The sequence below is a fragment of the Meleagris gallopavo genome, chromosome Z (genome assembly GCF_905368555.1).
Source record: "Meleagris gallopavo chromosome Z, MGAL_WU_HG_1.1, whole genome shotgun sequence".
NCBI classification, from domain to species: Eukaryota; Metazoa; Chordata; class Aves; order Galliformes; family Phasianidae; genus Meleagris; species Meleagris gallopavo.
This window is the reverse complement of record NC_139435.1, coordinates 70316642-70334528: the sequence shown is the minus strand read 5'-3', so window position 1 is coordinate 70334528 and position 17887 is coordinate 70316642. Positions and strand designations below refer to the sequence as shown.

The window sequence follows — 17887 nt, the reverse complement described above, 5'->3', positions numbered from 1 at the left end:
TGTAGCTACTGTCATCATCAAGATCAGATATGCCTTTGCTCTTGTTGTAAACTTCAACTTCCTGCCACATCATACTCTCCTCTTCTCTACTACGCTTGCGATACTGAAGAACATACATATCAGCAGAGTCTGTCTTCCCGGAGGACTCCCAACTGATCACAGCTTTGTTACACATTCTGCATTGCTCCTCGTTGATTTCTGGTATTTCAAGACCTGGAAGGCCACAGATTAAGGAGAAAAAAATCCAGAAGTTTAGCTATGCATTGTTCTAGAGTGATCTGTATCAGTCTTTGCTCAGGAGCTTAGCATAAATAATATGACTTGCACAGTTAAAGGTGACATTGCCTGTGTTTCTGCAAGAACGACTCGGAGTAGGAGAAAGAGGTGGGGGCCGGAGCCTCCCGTTGTAACTGTAAAGGGTGCATTGCTTGTGAATGGGGATGGGACGGGACACTGAAAGTGACAATAGCCGTCATCTGCAGAGATCTCGGAAACCCGATATCCCAGCGTGAGCACTGGAAGCCTGGGGAGGGGAGGGGGTGAAGCTGAAATATAATGCTAGTAATGTATGTGATGATGAAAGTCTAGAAAGCGAAAAGGGTTTGGAAAAAACACAGGCTGAGGAAGGCAAAGTTGAGCAAGGTCTAACAGGGATGTCCTTACCAAGAAGAAGAGGTAAGGGAGAGCCTGGAAGGGCTCAGGGAGAGTTCCCCCCCCACTGGGCCAAAAGCAGCTGGGGAAGCAGGGTAAAGAGGTTTATTTTCTGATATGGATGCCTCTTACTCTGTGCTACATCAAGAACTATTACCCGTAGATGACTTTTTTTGTAGTTGTAGGAGCTATTGGCAAGAGAAGTTCACTTTCTTTTGAGGGGACCAATTAAATACAGGCTAGGAGAAGTAGGAATATATAAATCCTTGTACATGCTGGGTTCTCCAAAACCATTACTTGGGCGTGACATATTAGAACTATTGAATGTAGAGATTAAATTCAGTAGAGAAAATTGGAGCTAAGTGTCAAGCAAGAGCAATTGACTGAAAATTTTAAGCTTGGCTTTAACACAAACTGGGAAAAGCAATGTTGTACCCCCAGAAGTTACGTAAATCCTAAATCAGGTATACACGGGATTGCAGGCATCAGGAATGCCTGGCAGAGCAAAAAAAAATGCAGCCCAATAAAAGTTAAGTTAAAGACGGGAGTCAGCCCAGCCAGGGTAAAGCAATTCCCTTTGAGGATACAAGATTGTAGGAGGATAAAAGAAATAATAAATAACTTTTTGAATTTTGGATTATCACTTGGATAGGAATTCAAATACAACACCCTAATCTTGCATGTGAAAAATCGGATGGCAAGAGCTATCGTTAGGTAGAAGATTTGAGGGCAAATAATAGAAATGTTGAATATGTACAACCTATGGTGTATATCCTTATTAACCAAGTTAAGGAATAAGTAGGTGGGGTTTACCGTTCTGGATTTGAAGTACACCTTCTTCTGCCCGGTTTTGCCAAAGAAAGTCTAAAATGCCTTTGAATAAGAAAACTCCAATATGGGGTGAAGGAAAAAAAAAATAATAATGAAAATTCAGTTAACCTGGACAGTGTTACCCAGGGTTGTGAGAACAGCCCAACGATTTTTGAGAAGTGGTCAGCTTGTGAGCCCGAGATTTGGGTTCCTCTATTCCACGGTGGAACTTTACTGCAGTATGTGGATGCCACAGTAACAAAGGAGGACTGTGTACAATGGCCTGTGAGTTTGCTGAATTTCTTGATTTAAATGGCTATCAAGTTTCTCAACAGAAAGCACAACTGATCAAAGAGAAGGAAGCAATTTGCCGAACACCCAGAACAACAACGCAGAGCTACCTCCAAGCCAGCAGTGTGCGACTGCACGGAGACTGTCTGTGCCAGTTGGTCAGACCTACAGGAGGAACTGCTGGACGATGCTGAGGATTCCTGCATTCATCGATGGAAGGAGTTTTGTGAAGACAAGGAAACAGTAAGGCAGGATATGCAGTAACTGCTACTGACAAGGTAACTGAAGCAAGACCTTTTCCTGGGGGGACCTCCACTCAGGAGGCTGAAATAACCGCCTTGACAAGAACCTCAAATATATGGACAGATGCTAGATGTGCTTTGGGGTGGTACCCACTCATGGTACCATCTGGAAAGAGCGAGGGCTGCTTACACAGAAGGAAAACATTCAGCATGATGTAAATCTACCAAAGAGCAGCATGGCTGTTATACATTGTAAAGGACGTCAGAAGAGTGACACTGTACAGGAAACGGGTAACACGATGGTGGATCAGGTGGCAGAACAGGCAGCTGAAGGAAAAGAAACTGGTGAACTGGCTTTAATTCCAGACGGTAAACTTAAAATATCTGAACCTTAGTCAGAACCTACAAGGTACCCTAGAGAGGATAGGAATCTAATTAATGATTTAGGAGGGGAGAGAGCAAACGAGCGGTTGTGCCCGTTAGTATTCTCTAGAATTTGGTTCTAAAAGAACATAATCAAACACGGGGGGGTACAGACACCAGAAAGTAACTGTGCAACCCCAGTACCAGGAACAGGGTACAAGTGGGGCTTGTTGGGAAAGGGAACCTTTCAGGGCAACAATTGCAAATTGATTTTTTCAGAACTGCCAGGAAAAAGGAGGGTTTTGGTATATGCTAGTTCTAACCAATGCCCGAGAGGGTGAGCAGAAGAGGGTCCCTTGCAGGACCAATAAAGCCAAAGAAATAACCAAGGTACTGTTGCAGGAGATTATTCCAAGGTTTGGGTGTCCTGCAACAATACCCTTCAACCAGGGAACTCAGTTTATTGCAGAGATTGTCCAACAGGTCAGCAAGCATTGGGAATAAATTGGCAATTGCACTTACCACACAGACCACAGGCGAGTGGTCAGGTGAAAAAGATGAACCGTCTAATTAAACCACAGATTGTAAAACTGGGCCAGGAATCTGGACTGTCCTGGCCACAGTTGTTGCCTTTGGCTCTCCTTAGGACCAGAATGAAACTTAGAGCCAAAGAAGGGTTAAGTCCTTTCAAAACACTGTACAAAGGGCCTGATGTTGTACAAACGGGGATCTCTACCCAACTAGAGAGTGAAATAATAACTGAGCATGCGATAAGTCTACAGGAATAACGTTGGGAAATAGAGAAACTGTTCTAGGAACTAGAGCCCAAGGCCTTGACGGCCTGATACATAATATTTTACAAGGAGCTTACATGCATGTTGCAGATCTCTTTCAGATTTGCCCCTGGAACCAAGGTGGCTAGGTCTGTTCCAGGTGCTGCTAACGTCTCACACAACAGTAAAAATTAAAGAACAAATATTGTGGATACATCACACTAGAGTTGAGAAGGTCCCTCAAACACAATGGGAACTGAAGTCAGCTGGATCCTTACAATTGTAAATCCAAGGACAGTAATACGGGCTCTTATAATTGTTGGAAATGTTCCTTTAGTTACGTGCAGCATTTGATGGAAATGCTTATGCATCTCTTGTAAAAAAAAATAATCATTGCAACGTATACTTATATCAGTAATTGTTTGGTATGTGAGCAAGCCAAGGATTTAAACTTTTCACTTCTTGTTGTCCCTGATGATTTTAAGGCGAGTAATCAAACTGTTGCAGGGTTTGAGTGACCGTCCTGGTGGGTGATGATCAACAAAACTGTAGATTGGATTAACTACATCTGTTCTAATCAATGGAGATTTACAAATTATGCAACGAGTGCAATAAAGCGGATTGCAGAACACTTAGATGCCGCAAGTAGGAAGGCCTGGGAAAATAGGATCTCCTAAGACACGATACAAGCTGAAGAAAGAGGTGCCTGTGTAATGCTGGGTACTTGTTGTTGCACCATCATCCCAATAACACAGCTCCGGGTGACAAAATAGCTAAGGCATTGCAAGGGCTTTCCACCCTTGCCAATGAAATGTCAGAAAAATCAGGAATAGATACTTGTATCACTGGATGGTTGGAGTCCTGGTTTGGTGAATGGAAAGGAGTGATTGTATCCACACGTACTTCTTTGATGGTAGTAAAAGGAGCCCTGATGGCCATTGGTCGCTGAGTTATCCCCTGTATGAGGGGATGGTAGAGTGATTGATCGAGACAGCACTGTTGAAGTAAACACCGATGCAGCCACCACATTTGGATAAAATGATGGTAGTAGAGGAGATGGGAGATAAAGAAAATGAAGAAGAAGGAGATGTCTATAAAAGTGAACCTTGAAAAAAAAAGAAAACAAAAGGAATTGCAGAAATCAACAATCTATGAAAAAAGAAAAAGGGGGGAATTGTGGGAATCAAAATGTTGTTTCCGCATTAGAATTGGATAATGTGTTGTTTTTATTTCATGATCTCTGCTGTCATAGTTCTTCTGGGGAGTCTTTCTGCTTAACTCACGGAAGATCTCTGATAGTTTACGTCACTTATCCTCTAGATGACCCTTCCCAGGAACGCACGCTCTGTAGATAGGTGTAGATAGGTGTAGATAGGTATATTTTGTCATACACACTGCAAGAATAGCCTGCACGAGATCAAACCAGAGAACAAGTGACGGCATGCCCGAGGAAGCGCCTCAAGAGACATCGGAAGGCCTGGCATCATCCCCCGCCCCGGTGATCAAGACTTGGAAGCAAATCACCATATCAATTCGACAAGAAGAGCACTGAGACATCGTGGAAACAACAGGATGGCGACTGACTGACACCAGATAACAAACAAATTAACAAGTAAATAGCAAATGTAAATCCTCTGACAAGATCGTGAACCTGGATACCCAGCCAGTGGGGAAACAGGAGAGGGGGGGAGGCAAGGGGGAGAAAACAGGGTCTAAAGGCTGTCATGTTGTGTCCATAGGTGCGCTCCTGCTTGCGGGACGCCCGCCACTGCAATCGCGAATAAAATCTGCTTTCATCAGAGATACCGTCCTGACAAAAATTATTTGGATATTTCCAACAACACTGAACACAATACTCGAGGTGCGGCCTCACCAGTGCTGAGTAGGGGGGGATGATGACCTCCCTGCTCCTGCTGGCCACACTGTTTCTAATGCAGGCCAGGATGCCGTTGGCCCTAACGGCCACCTGGGCACACTGTCGGCTCACGTTCAGCCGAGCATCAACCAACACCCCCAGGTCCCTTTCCTCTTCACAGTCATCCAGACACTCGTCCCCAAGCCTATAACACTGCATGGGATTGTGGTGGCCAAAGTGCAGGACCCGACACTTGGCCTTGTTGAACCTCATCCCATTCACCTCAGCCCACAGATCCAGCTTATCTAGATCCCTCTGAAGGGCCTCGCTACCCTCAGGCACATCGACACCACCTCCCAACGCGGTGTCATCTGCAAACTTACTGAGGGTACACTCAACCCCTCATCTAGGTTGTCAATAAAGATATTAAACAAGATGGGTCCCAGTACCCACTCCTGGGGGACACCACTCGTAACGGGTCGCCAGCTGGACTTAACTCCATTCACCACCACCCGTTGGGCACGGCCTTCTAGCCACTTTCTGACCCAAAGAAGCGTATACCTGTCCAACAGCCCTCTGGCCCTTAGGGCTCTTGGAACCCCTTAGTGCTCATGCTCCTGTAACGCTGGTCAGTAGTTACTTTCAGTAAAATAGACACCTGTCAGACAACGCAACTGCACATCATACAATCATCCCATTTTGGTTTGCTGGTCGAATGCTCTCCCACTTGTCCATTTCACAGAAATGGGACAGCCTAAACAAAGCCACTCCCTGACAGTGAGCGGCCCGCTGCGGTGGAAGGGGCACAGCCCATCTCCTCCCACCCACTGCTCCCCTCCCAGCCATCCAGCCCCAGACCCACGCTGCAGCTCTCTGCTAACTTCACCCAGCAGCAGCAAACTACCTCAGCAAGAAGTATGCTCTGCTCAGAGGCAGGAAGGCAGGGGCAGGCAGGACATGCAGCTGGAAGAGAGGAGCACGGAGAGCGAGCAGCTCCCAGACCTGAAGCAGTGAGCCCAGCAGCCCTGGCATCGGTCTGAGAACTGCGCACTTGGGGCACAGCACGTGTTAAAGATGTCACACTCAACAGCAAGGCAATTCTTCACAAAGAGCCTCAAATTAAAGACTTCTCAGTGTTAAGAGCTGTCCCAGTTACTACTGTTGAAAATGTGGAAAAAAACCAACAGTGAAATACTGAATTACTTGTCTCAAATGTCATCTAATGTCAATGGAAACAGGCAGAGAAAAGTCACAGAATCACAGAATTGTAGAGGTTGGAAGGGACCTCTAGAGATCATCCAGACCAACCCCCTGCCAAACCAGGTTCCCTACACACGTCGCAAAGGCAGGCGTCCAGGCGAACTTGAATATCTCCAGAGAAGGAGACTCCACAACCCCCCTGGGCAGCCTGTTCCAGTGCTCCGTCACCCTCACCGGAAGAAGTTCTTACGCACATTCGTGCGAAACTTCCTATGCTGCAGCTGATGTCCGTTTCCCCTCGTCCTGTCTCCACGTACCACTGAAAAGAGACTGGCCTCACCGCTATGGCCGCCACACCTCAGGTATTTATAAACTATTTATAAACCTAGATCAGGTCCCCTCTCAGGCGCCTTTTCTCAAGGCTAAACAGACCCAGTTCACCTAGCCTTTCTTCCCAGGGGAGATGCTCCAGGCCCTTCACCATCTTTGGGGTCCGCCGCTGGACTTTTTCCAAAAGATCCCTTTCTTTTTTGTACTGGGGAGCCCAGAACTGGAAACAGTACCCCAGATGAGGCCTTCCCGGGGCAGAGTAGAGGGGGAGGATCACCTCCCTCGACCTGCTGGACAAACTCTCCTTAATGCACCCCAAAAAGCCATTGGCCTTTTTGGCCCAGGGGGCACACTCCCCCCCCAAGGCCAACCTTTTCCCCACCAGGACGCCCAGGTCCCCCTCTGCAGAGCCCCTCTCCAGCAGCTAACCCCCCAGCCTGTATTGGTGCATGCAATTATTCCTCCCTAGGTGTAAGACCCTACACTTGCTTTTGTTGAACCTCATCCGGTTTTTTACTGCCCAGTTCTCCAACCTGTCCGGGGCCCCCTGAAGGGCAGCACACCTTTTGGGGGGGTCAACCCATCCTCCCAACTTCGTATCATCAGCAAACTTACTGGGGTGGCCACAACCCCCTCATCAAGGTCATTGATGAACATGTTGAAAAAGACCGGACCCAGCACAGACCCCTGGGGGACACCCGGGGTTACAGGCCTCCAGCCAGACCCTGCACCACCAACGACGCCCCTCTGCGCTCTGCCAGTCAGCCAGTTCTCAACCCACCTCACTGTCCACTCGTCTATCCCACACTTCCTCAGCTTTGTTATAAGGATGTCGTGGGAGACAGTGACAAATGCCTTTCTAAAATCAAGATAGACAACATCTACCGCTTTTTCCCCATCCACCCAACATGTAAAACCATCACAAAAGGCCACCAAGTTGGTCGAGCACGACCTCCCAGTGGCCAACCCATGCTGACTACTCCTGATAACCTCCTTTTCTCCCAGTTGTCTGGAGATGGTATCCAGCACAAGCTGTTCCATCACCTTTCCAAGGACGGAGGTGAGGCTAACAGGCCTAAAATTACCCGGATCTTCCTTCTTGCCCTTTTTGAAGACCGGAGTGACACTGCCTTTCCCCCAGTCTTCAGGGACCCCCCCTGTTATCCAAGACCTCTTAAAAATGATGGAAAACGGTTTGGAAACGACCTTCGCCAGCCCCCCCAGCACACGTGGACCCCCCCCATCGGGTCCCATGAGCGATGAGGCAGTAAAACCCTGAAGGCTGAAAGTAAGGAGGAGCTTAAGTAACAAAAAATACTACCCTGGAGTAGTCTCAAGCTACATTTTATCTAGAATTTCTCTGCAGCAACGGTGACTACTAAATGACAGAACTTCCGTCTCACTCGAGGCACTTTTTACATTGACATTTATGTATAGCAAACACGAGCACTGGCCGGGAGCATCCCCTGTCCAAAGAAAGGCTGAGAGACCTGGGGCTGTTCACCCCGGGGAAGCAAAAGCTAAAGAAAGATCTGATCAATGATTATAAATACCTGAAGTGCAGGCGGCAATTTGATGAGGCCAGACTCTCTTCAGTGATGGGTAAAGGAGCAATGGCTAAAAACTGGAACATAGGAAGACCCACGCAAACGTGTGGAAGAACTTTCCTGCGAGTGATGGAGCACGGGAACGGGCTGCCAGAGAGGTTGTGGAGTCCCCTTCTAAGCAGAGTTTCAAGACCTGGCGGGACGCCGACCCGGGCAACCTTTTGTGGGGAACCGGGTTTCCCAAGGGTTTGGACTCGATCATCTCTAAAAGCCCCTTCCAGAACCCATGCTTCTGTGATTCTATACCAGCATGCTAGACCTACTGCAACAATAACAGAAACCCCTTATGTGCTAAGGATGAGCATGGATAAATAAAAATTTTACCCTTAACCCCCCTTACAAAAAAAACCCATTTCGGGACTGTGCTTCCTTACAGTTGTGCTGTGATAAATGATGCAATTTTCACAGAACTACAGATTTAGCACAAACACAGTTTCAGACCTTCAGAAAGCAAACGTCAGTCCTTCTTCACACGCTACACTCATTTCCTGCAGCAACGCTGCAAGACTCTACTCGGCTGCACAGCAGCCTAAAGGCCCAGCCACACGCCCAAATTACCTTCCAGCCTAGATAACCCAGAAGTTGGCAGCTGCAAAAAAAAGAAGGATGAGAACCCCAGTGCTGCCACACGCAATATCACAGCTCAAACTTCTGGGATCCAAAAAACTGCTGAGTGGAATTCCCCATTTGGAGTCTGAACTTTAGGTTTCTCCACGCAGAATCTTTTTCCTCTGCGCTTCAGTTAGTACCCCAAAAGATTTGTGTGCGTGCATTTTACTGTCAAGATGGACTTCTATACTGACCCTCCCTTTAAGCAAAAAAGGGGCACTTCCAACGGAGGAAAAGCATTTATCTGGGCATCAGCCCTCACTGTTGAAAACAACACAGCTTTAAAAGTCAGTTTACGTGACTCATCGGAACAACTCTGAATCCTGGCCAGATTTAAATACATTTCAAAAAATACAGCGACTTTTTAGCATAAAAATTTGGCCCTTGCAGCACACGCGTATATTACAACTAAACTTTTTAAACGCGTTCACACAGAGATCATTTACACGAGCTCGTCTGATTTCTGGGGTTTCCTTCTGTGAAGTAGTTGTAACCAACAAAGAATTCCAAGAAGAGAAGAAAGGAGAGCAGAGCAAAAACTGCATCTGTAGACGGGGAGGGTGAAGAAATGAAAAAAGGCACACCTGGCTTGCCTTCCATTCACAAGCTTCTGCTTCATACTCCCGAACACTTCTGATCAAAAAAAAAATTTTTCACGTGAAACGTGGTTTCCCCCTTTAGGCTTGCCCTGCCCATGGCTGTTGATGATGTGCTGCCACCAAGCGCATGCATCCAAAAAATTTAGTTCATATGCATTTGGTAGCACAGCAAGCTAGTCTGCGATACCTGAAAATCCTTGAAACGCTCCCTAAAATGAGCGGCACGCATCACACAGCAATATCTTCAAGGAGTCCTTCAGTGTGTATGCCTATCAAATCAAGGATGAGACGAGAATGCAATTATAGCCAAACGTAAACAAGCACGGCAAAAAAAAACCCGCATGCATTTGGTGCGTAAAAATAACTCATCTTTTTATTTTGTTCAATTTATGTTTGTTCTTTTTTTTTCCCCAAACAAAAAAAAAGAAATTGAACAGCAGTAAAAGAACACTGCATTTTCCTCTTTTTTCTCAAGAACTCCAGTCTTCACTTTTTTACTTCCTTTTAACTTTCTGAAACCTTTACTCTCTCCGTAGTTCTCTACCTCCCACTCTGCCTTGGGCGCAGATGTCAAAATGCAATAGAAAAACAGAAATGGGATGCCCGAATCACACCCCCACACACAAAAAAACAAAACCCCTTTTTCTCAATCCTTTTTTTACTTTCACAAAATCACACTGCAAGTGTAAAATAATCACTTTAAAATTTTTTTTCATTCCCTTTCGCCAGAAGATTGGAAGAGCGGGGAGTTTGCTGTTCCATGGGTGCACTATTTTCTGCCCAAACGATACTTTCAAAAAGGGTTCCAAGGTCCCCTCCCCAAATTCTCTAAATTTGCCAATTAACTCCAAGACTGTCAAAAAGAAAGGAGACAAATTAATGTGTTCCGTTTCATTTCCCTGGTTAAGATTTTCATAATATTAAAATATTTCCTTTTGAGATTTTCTGGTGACCAGGAAAATAATCCGCCAAACAAAAACCTGCATTGCTCTCTTTCCAAGACACTTCCACATCTTACTTCTTGATAATATTGGCCCCCCAACCCTGCGTTGCCCATTAGGAAAACAAACTAGTTTGGAACACAACCCATTTTCTGGACTATGCTTCAAAAGAATCATAAATCACCAGGTTTTGGAAAAGCCCTAAAAACATCCATTTCCAACCGTTCAACCTTTTTAACCAATAGCTCCCAAAAAAACATGCCCCTCCAAAACACAACACCCAGCTTGATCTTCCCAGCCCCTCTTAAGGGGCTGATGGCAAGGATTTCAGTCGGCCCTACAAAATTTCTTAAATTTGATGGTTTTCAACGGTGCCTAACTTTTTTCCCGGGAACTTTCTGATGCACGTTCACCCCTTCGGAATCTCAAGAACTAATTCTTTTTCTTCTTGCAGGGGGAAGCTGAGCTCGAGAAATAAAGCCATCCCCATTCTTTACTGAAACCGGTCCTCTTCCAAAAAACTACTGAAACGTTCTCCTAAAGAATGTTGGCCCATTCCCACTCAAGTCCGTTTCTTACCCAACCCTTTCCCCAAAAGAGCACTCCCCTTTCAGCACTGATTCGTTCAGTCAGAGTTTTAAAAAGCTCCCAAACCAACTCCTCCTTTCGGTTGGGGAATGAAATGCCTTTTTTGGGAACTTCTTTAGCATGTTTCAGTGTAAACTGCTTACATTTACCTCACTTGGCAGTCACAAAAACCCAAGCCTTTGTAATCACGAGGTAGCTGCTTTTGACAAATTTTAAACCAACGTTTTCTCATGAACGGGTTCCTCTCCCTAATTGCCTGATTGCAGATCAGCCCTTCGGAGCTGTTCCCGTGTTTGGAACAAAAGGGCTTGCGTTACAATTTGGGAAACCCAACAATAAGCACCATTTCTTTTTCTCTTGCGAGAAAATACGACGTTAATGAGTGCCCCCGGCAGGGGGCTCGTGCCCCCGGGGGCCCGCTAAAACAGTGAGCAGAACTACCACGTTAAAAGGCGCACAGCGGGTAACCGGGGCCGTGCCAGGCTCATCACATGCAACAAAACCCCGACCACAACCGAAACGCACCACAATACAGAAACCACTCATCCCATAAAGCGTGAAACAATATTAAACCCCTAAAAGAGGGAACGCACCTCAGCTTCCCCCACCTCAGGAAAGGGGCCCGGGCCCCGGGCGAGCCGGGTAAGACGGGGCGGAACAGGCGGGGGGACAACCGGGCAGCCCTCACAGCCCCCCCTCCCGCCCCCTCCGGGGCCCATCTCCGCCCCTTTCGTCCCCAGCCGCCCCGCCCCCCCGCTCACCTTTTGTGGGGTTTCAGAAACCGGAGCACCTGCACGCCCACCCTCCTCACCGCCACGGGGAAAAAAACACCGCTGCGCCGCCGCTCCGCGGGGGGCCGCCCAGGCTGAACTCTAGGGTTTTGGAGCCGCTCTGGGCCATCTCGCAGGCCGCGGTCCCCCCCCGCCCCCCCGGGGCGCGGGGTTTCCCGTTTCCGGTTGGCAACTTCCGGCCGCGCGCCCGCCGGGCCTTGGGGTCGCGGGGGGGGGCGGTGTCTTTCGGGGTGGGCTTTTGGGGCCCCTCAGCGCGGGGTCTTTTTCCAAACGGCTGGGTATGCTACGGCCGGTCCTTTTTTCCAACTGTGGAATCAAGTGTTGTTTCTGCATTAAATGGTTTAATTGTTTTTTTTTTTTCATGATCTCCGCTGTCATAGTTCTCTGGGAGTCTTTCTGCTTAAACTCGGGGAAGATCTCTGAAAAGTTTACGTCACTTATCCTTAATGACCCTTCCCAGAAGCACCCTTAGATAGTTAGATAGGTGAAATGGGTATATTTTGTCAACACACTGCAAGAATAGCCTGCCGAGATAAAACCAGAGAACAAGTGAGGGCATCCCGAAAAAGCCCTGAAGAGACATGGGAAAGGCCTGCACATCCCCCCCCCGGTCCCTTTTTTAACAAAGATTTGGAAGAAAATCACCAAAAAACGACAAAAAAGAAATGAACATTTTGGGAAAAAACAGGAGGGCGGGCTGACTGACACCAAAGATAAAAAAAAATTTTAACAAGTAAACAACCAACCCTTTTCCCAACCCCTTTTTCGTTTTCCAAACCTAAAACCCTTTTGCAGAAACCCCAACTTTCTTTTTCAGTTTAGCTCCCCCCCTCAGGCTTCCGGGCCAACACGGGGATTTGGGGTCCCTTTGCCTCTGCATTTGGGGGCTCCCCACTTCCAACGCCCCGCCCTCCTTTTTTGGAGAAAAGCGTTGACAGCACAGTCCCGGCCCCGGGCTCGCTCTCTCTCTCCTAGCGTTCGCAGGGGGCTCTCATGCCACCAGATAAACCCTTTTCCTTTTCAGCCTTTTTGCCTTTCCAGCTTTTTCCGCGCTAGTCGTAACCCCATTTACGTTTCCCCACATACCCTCATTAACGTTCCGTATACCGTTAAAAATTCCCTTTCTGCTCCCAAAACCAACCAGTTTGCCCCATTCCCTTCCAAACCCACAATCAAACGGTACAGTCCTTCAGTTTCACAAACACCCTTTTTTGGGGAGCAATGAACAGAACCAAGAGTTCAGATCAGAACTCTCGGCTTATAAAAACCGGTCCTTTTTACTCATTTCTTTTCCGCTTTCTTTTTATGCTCCTGGGAAATACCCAACATTATCACCAGCCCTCTGATAAAGAACATTTTTTTCAAGTTCAATGGCACAAAAAAACAGGATTACCGTTTACGCCCCATTACCCACCTTCTCTTTTCCCCCCCTGTTCCTCATTGGCTGATACTTCAGTTCACAGTCTTTTCCCCCGACGCTCAAATAAATTACAATACTGGGGAACATAATTGTTTAAATTTATACAATAGATATTCAAATAAAAAAATAAAAAAATCTCTAATAAATAAATTGTAGGTAACATAAACAATAAAATATATACTACTATGATTGTAAATATACAAATTTTAATATATTTTGAGATTTAAAAATTATACAATAATTTAAAATATATATATAAAAAAAAATATATTTTTATAGATTTTTAAAAAACAATAAAAAAAAAAATAAAAAAAATTTAAAAATAAAAAATAGAAAAAATTTAATTTAAAAAATAAACTTAAAAAAAATTTTTAAATAAATTAATATCGTACATAAAGTAAATACAACAAAAATAGACACAATACATTTATAAAAAGTTATACAAATAGAAATATTTCTAATTAATTTACTTCACACTTTCTTCCTCAAACCTTCCTGACCCCTGCTCATACTACGAGATATGTTTTGGGAAAAGATGGGGGGAGCTCTCAACGCACAACAATTCATAAAAAACCCATACACTACTACATATTTAAAAAAACAAAAAACATATAATATACATATTTATAAATAGAAAAAAATAAGCCAGAAATATACATAAATATCAGATAGAAAAATTAGAGAAATATTCGTACAAATTAAACATTTTAAATAAAAAAAGTATATAAATAATTATATAATAAAATAAACATATAAATACAACAAATACATACAAACATCTAAAACATATATTTTAAGGGGTTTTACAAAAAGAACACATTGCTAATTTAATTTCTTTCTCAAAAGTTCCGGGCACCTGAAGGTTGGAAGATAAATATCTATATCGTGTACTATATAAAAAATACAGTAAAATATCTGGAAAAAAATATAATATATAATTCCATACTAAATAGATATACAGCGTCAGGGGGGGAAATTTGCTGGGGCGTAAAAAACCCCGTCAAAGCGAACGCAGGTGTCCTAAGGCGACTCGGGGGGGCCAGAAAGTCCCTGGAGCAGAAGGGCAAAACCGCTTGATCTTTATTTTCATCAAAAAAGACCGTGAAGCGGGGCCTCACGGTTACATAAACAACAGTAAAATGTAAAAAAAAAAAAAATAAATATACATATAATTTGTATTTTAATTTTAAAAAATTATATATAAAATTATATAGATACATATGTTTATTTTTATATTGACATATAATAAAAACAAAAACTAGACACTAATACTATATTAAAAAAACTATTCTAATTTAAATTACTTCCACACTTGCTTCCCCAAACATTCCCGACCACCTCCCATACTTAGGCAAATATTTGGGAAAGGGGCAGAGGGGAAATTTTGTTGCATCCCCCTCAATCACAACAAACCAAACAAACCCTGCTCATGACATGAATTTTCTCCACATCCCCCCTTTATAATCACATTTCGAGGTTTCCCCTTCCCCCAAACATACGGGGATCAAGGGTTTAGAAAGCGCTCCCGATTAGATTTTGAAAAGCAGGGAAACTTTACAAAGCCTCCCGCAAACTAAGCTTTCATCATTTTTGGATGAACTACGTCGTTCCCTCCCCTCCTCTTCATCCGCTAAACTCAGCAAAACGATACGCTTCTGTTGTTCGTTAATGACAGGGGGCTCGAATCGGAGTCCCTCGCCCGCGCTCGGGGTCCTCCTCGCCGTTGGGCTCGGCGCATGGCTCCCCGCGAAACGCGTGGCCTCCCCCTCGCGGGCGTCCGCAGCCGGGGGAAAAACTCGGCGGGAGACAGCTGGCCTCGCGCAGAGGCCCTGGCTTCTTTGAGCTTGAGAAATCTGTTGTTGTTTGGGTAAAGCCCCTTGGGAAACCCAAAAACCCTTTTGGGATGCTATTTTATACAACATATAACACAACAGAAACAAAAGCTGCAGCCCTTTTACTTGTTAATTACTTCATCTCCCACTAAGCAGTACCCCATAAAGGACGGGAGACAGCAAACCATAAAAGACTCATCTTGCTGCTTCTACTGCAGAAGCGAAATTTCCTTTTTCCCCGTGCCCCTGGCGACGGGACGTTTCCCGTTTTTGCAGTGAGCCAAAAAACAACCCCAAAAGGGCTTTTCCCGGAAATTTTTTTTGCACCTTTTCCCTAACCTGTCTATGCCACCTCTCCCGGGGTTTTGGCTGAAAATCCCCGCTTCCCCAGGGCACGGGGAAAACAAAATTTCCCCGGGGAAGAGTCATAACCAACCCCCCCAGCAAGACAAAGTATTTTTCAGCGGGAATGGGAAATTTCCCCCGTAATGTTTTTTCAAACCCCCTGTCACACTACTGTGTAATCTGTAAAATGCACCTGTTATCGGCAGCCAAAAACTGGATTAGCCAAAAGCTGGTTCTGACTGCCGATCCAGCCCCCTAAAAACCCCAAAATTTTAAACTGACTTGCTGTCCGGGTTTAATTTTAAACCCAAAAAGGTTGTCCCCTGCTGGAGTCCACTGCCTGGGAGGATCCATCTTCCTGTCGTGTTACCCTTTTGAGCGCTCCAGCGGGAAACCTCTGTCCACAGATGGCCTCCTTTTGTAGAGGCCTCAGCAAGGGGAGGCATCTGCCCGGTGAAAACGCCACTTGCTTTTTCCCCCTGCCACACAAGAAAAACCCTGGGCCCGAGGGATGGGTGTGGGGCACTGATCAGCAGGGCAAGGGAAAGCAGGCAAGAAGGCTACACGCCGGGGAAGGAGCTGAGCCAGGGGAGTGGCCGTGAAAGGGGGGAGGGAAAACCTGCCGGGCAGCTGTTTCCGCACAGAGCGCGTCTGGGACGCGGCGCCAAGGGCATCCCCAGCAACCGCTTTTTACCCAAAGGGGTGCATTCTCCCCATGCTGTGCTGGAGACGCGGAGGGTGTGCACAAATCACCCGAAACCCTCATCCCGCAAGGTTGGGGTGGGGTGGGGGCCTGGGAGCCCCTGGGACAAAGGGACAGAATGGGTCTTCCCCTGCCCGGTTGCCACGCTGCTTACCAAGCCTCCGTGAAGGGGAGGGCCCTGCCCGTGGCCTGAGAAACCCGCTGCAACCCTTTTTCCCGAGACTTGACAAAAGGGCCCCGCACGGGTCCGGGGGAAACCGCTTTTTTTCCCGCAGCGAGCCCGCCCGCTCTTTTCCCCCCAGCTTGACACACCCTTTTACTAGACCCGCACAGGGAAAGGAGGCCGCAATGTAGAGGACTTGCCCAGTCCCCAGGCTGCAAAAAAGGAGCGGGGGCTTTTCTATGGCAGAAATTCCCCCGCCAGAGGAAGGCATCTGGCGCATCCCTCCCGACACCCTTTGTTTTCTCCCTGCCTCTTTACCTCTCCTTTGAGGCTGAAAAGATGGCCTCATCAAAGCGGTCCCCAGGCACCCTTCTTCTCTAGGGGGCTCCTCAGGGCCTCGCTTTTTCACTTCAAAAAGGGCCTTGAACAAGCACACAAAAGCAGGTACATTTGTGCAGAGCCCCGGCCAGCCCATCCTTCCTTTTTGCCCCTACGGCATCGCCGACAGGGCCCGTGTTCCTCCCGCTCATGCCCCCTAACGCAGGCACTGGCCGAGCACGGGGACCGAGGAACCCCACCCCCCCTCCAGCACGAGTCGTGCTGGCAAGCAGGTAACCACCAGTACTGTTGGAGACGTGCATAGGCAGCCGCCACTCCACAGTAGTAAAGGCTTGGGGAAAAATTGCTGCTGCCTTTTAGTGCCCAGCCAGGGGCACAAGCACCGCTTCGCGATTGCTTCACACTGGCCGGGGCACTGGCCCCGTCCTTGGGGCCCCAGCGTTGCCCCTCCCCCTGCCAAACTCCCCTGCAGGGAGGGTCCTAGCCCGCGCAGGTGTTTTTCCAGCAACAAAAAGGCCTCCCACTGCTCCAGTTGTCCTCGTCAGCAGAGCCCTGGCAGCTCCCCCCCCGCTCCGGGGGGTGGGGAAACCGAAGCGGTGGCAGGCCACAAAGTCCCCTCGGGCACCCCGGCATTTGTGTCGTGCCCCTCCAGGGAAAGGGGGCACATTCAGGTGAATGCGACCTTTTGCCTCGTGGGCCACAGCTCGAAGTTCCTCCCCCAGCAGCGGGTTGCAGAAGCAGATTTCAGGCGCGCTGCTGCGCATGGTCTTCCTGCTGGCAAGGGGCCCCTTTACCCCTGCAAGGCAATGAGTCTTTGGCCCAGACAAAGCTGGGGCCCGACCTCAAGGGTGCCCCACGGGGCAAAGGCCAAACCACTGTGGTGCGTGCTGCTGCGTCTGAGCCCGCCGGCCTGCCCGCAAGCACAGTGGCAGGGCCTTCCCAAAAGCCACGAGGATTTCCCCGTGCAAGAACTAGGTACAGGCCCGAAGCCACAGTGCTCCCGGGCCCCCAGCAGCCATCACTTACCTGCCTGCCTGCCAAGGGGGGCAGCCCCTCTGTAGCACCTTTCGTCTTCTGGCTTTTTGAATTGTCCAGGCGCTTCAGGATGTTGTCCCCACCACATGTTCAAAGGAATTAATCCCTGGCCTTTTTGCTTCGGGGAAAAATGTGACCACTGCTGGGGGGTAAACACCGGCCCTATGAGGGTGCAAACTTCAAACCATCTGCTCTTTGATTGATTGATCCCCTCAGCCAGCGCAATCTCTGCAAGAAAAGCAACACATCTTGGTCTTGCTTTCCCCGGGGAAAAGGTTGGGGAAACCGGGCTTTTCTCCAAAGGAAAAGGGGGAGGCTTGGGCCCCCTTTCCTCAGATGACCTGCTGGGGAACCAGACCCAGGGGCAATATCTTTAAGAGGCTCTCTTTTTCCCATCACG

General features: G+C 47.3%; 1 protein-coding gene across 1 annotated transcript in view; it reads right to left on the bottom strand.

Annotated features, from left to right (window-relative positions):
* Positions 1-17887, bottom strand: part of LOC104915361 (E3 ubiquitin-protein ligase TRIM36) — a 77559-nt gene that overhangs the window by 1537 nt on the left and 58135 nt on the right. Inside the window, exon 8 of the mRNA XM_085214108.1 lies at positions 7-213. Coding sequence (XP_085070234.1) covers positions 7-213 — 207 coding nt within the window. The remainder of the gene's footprint in view (positions 1-6; positions 214-17887) is intronic.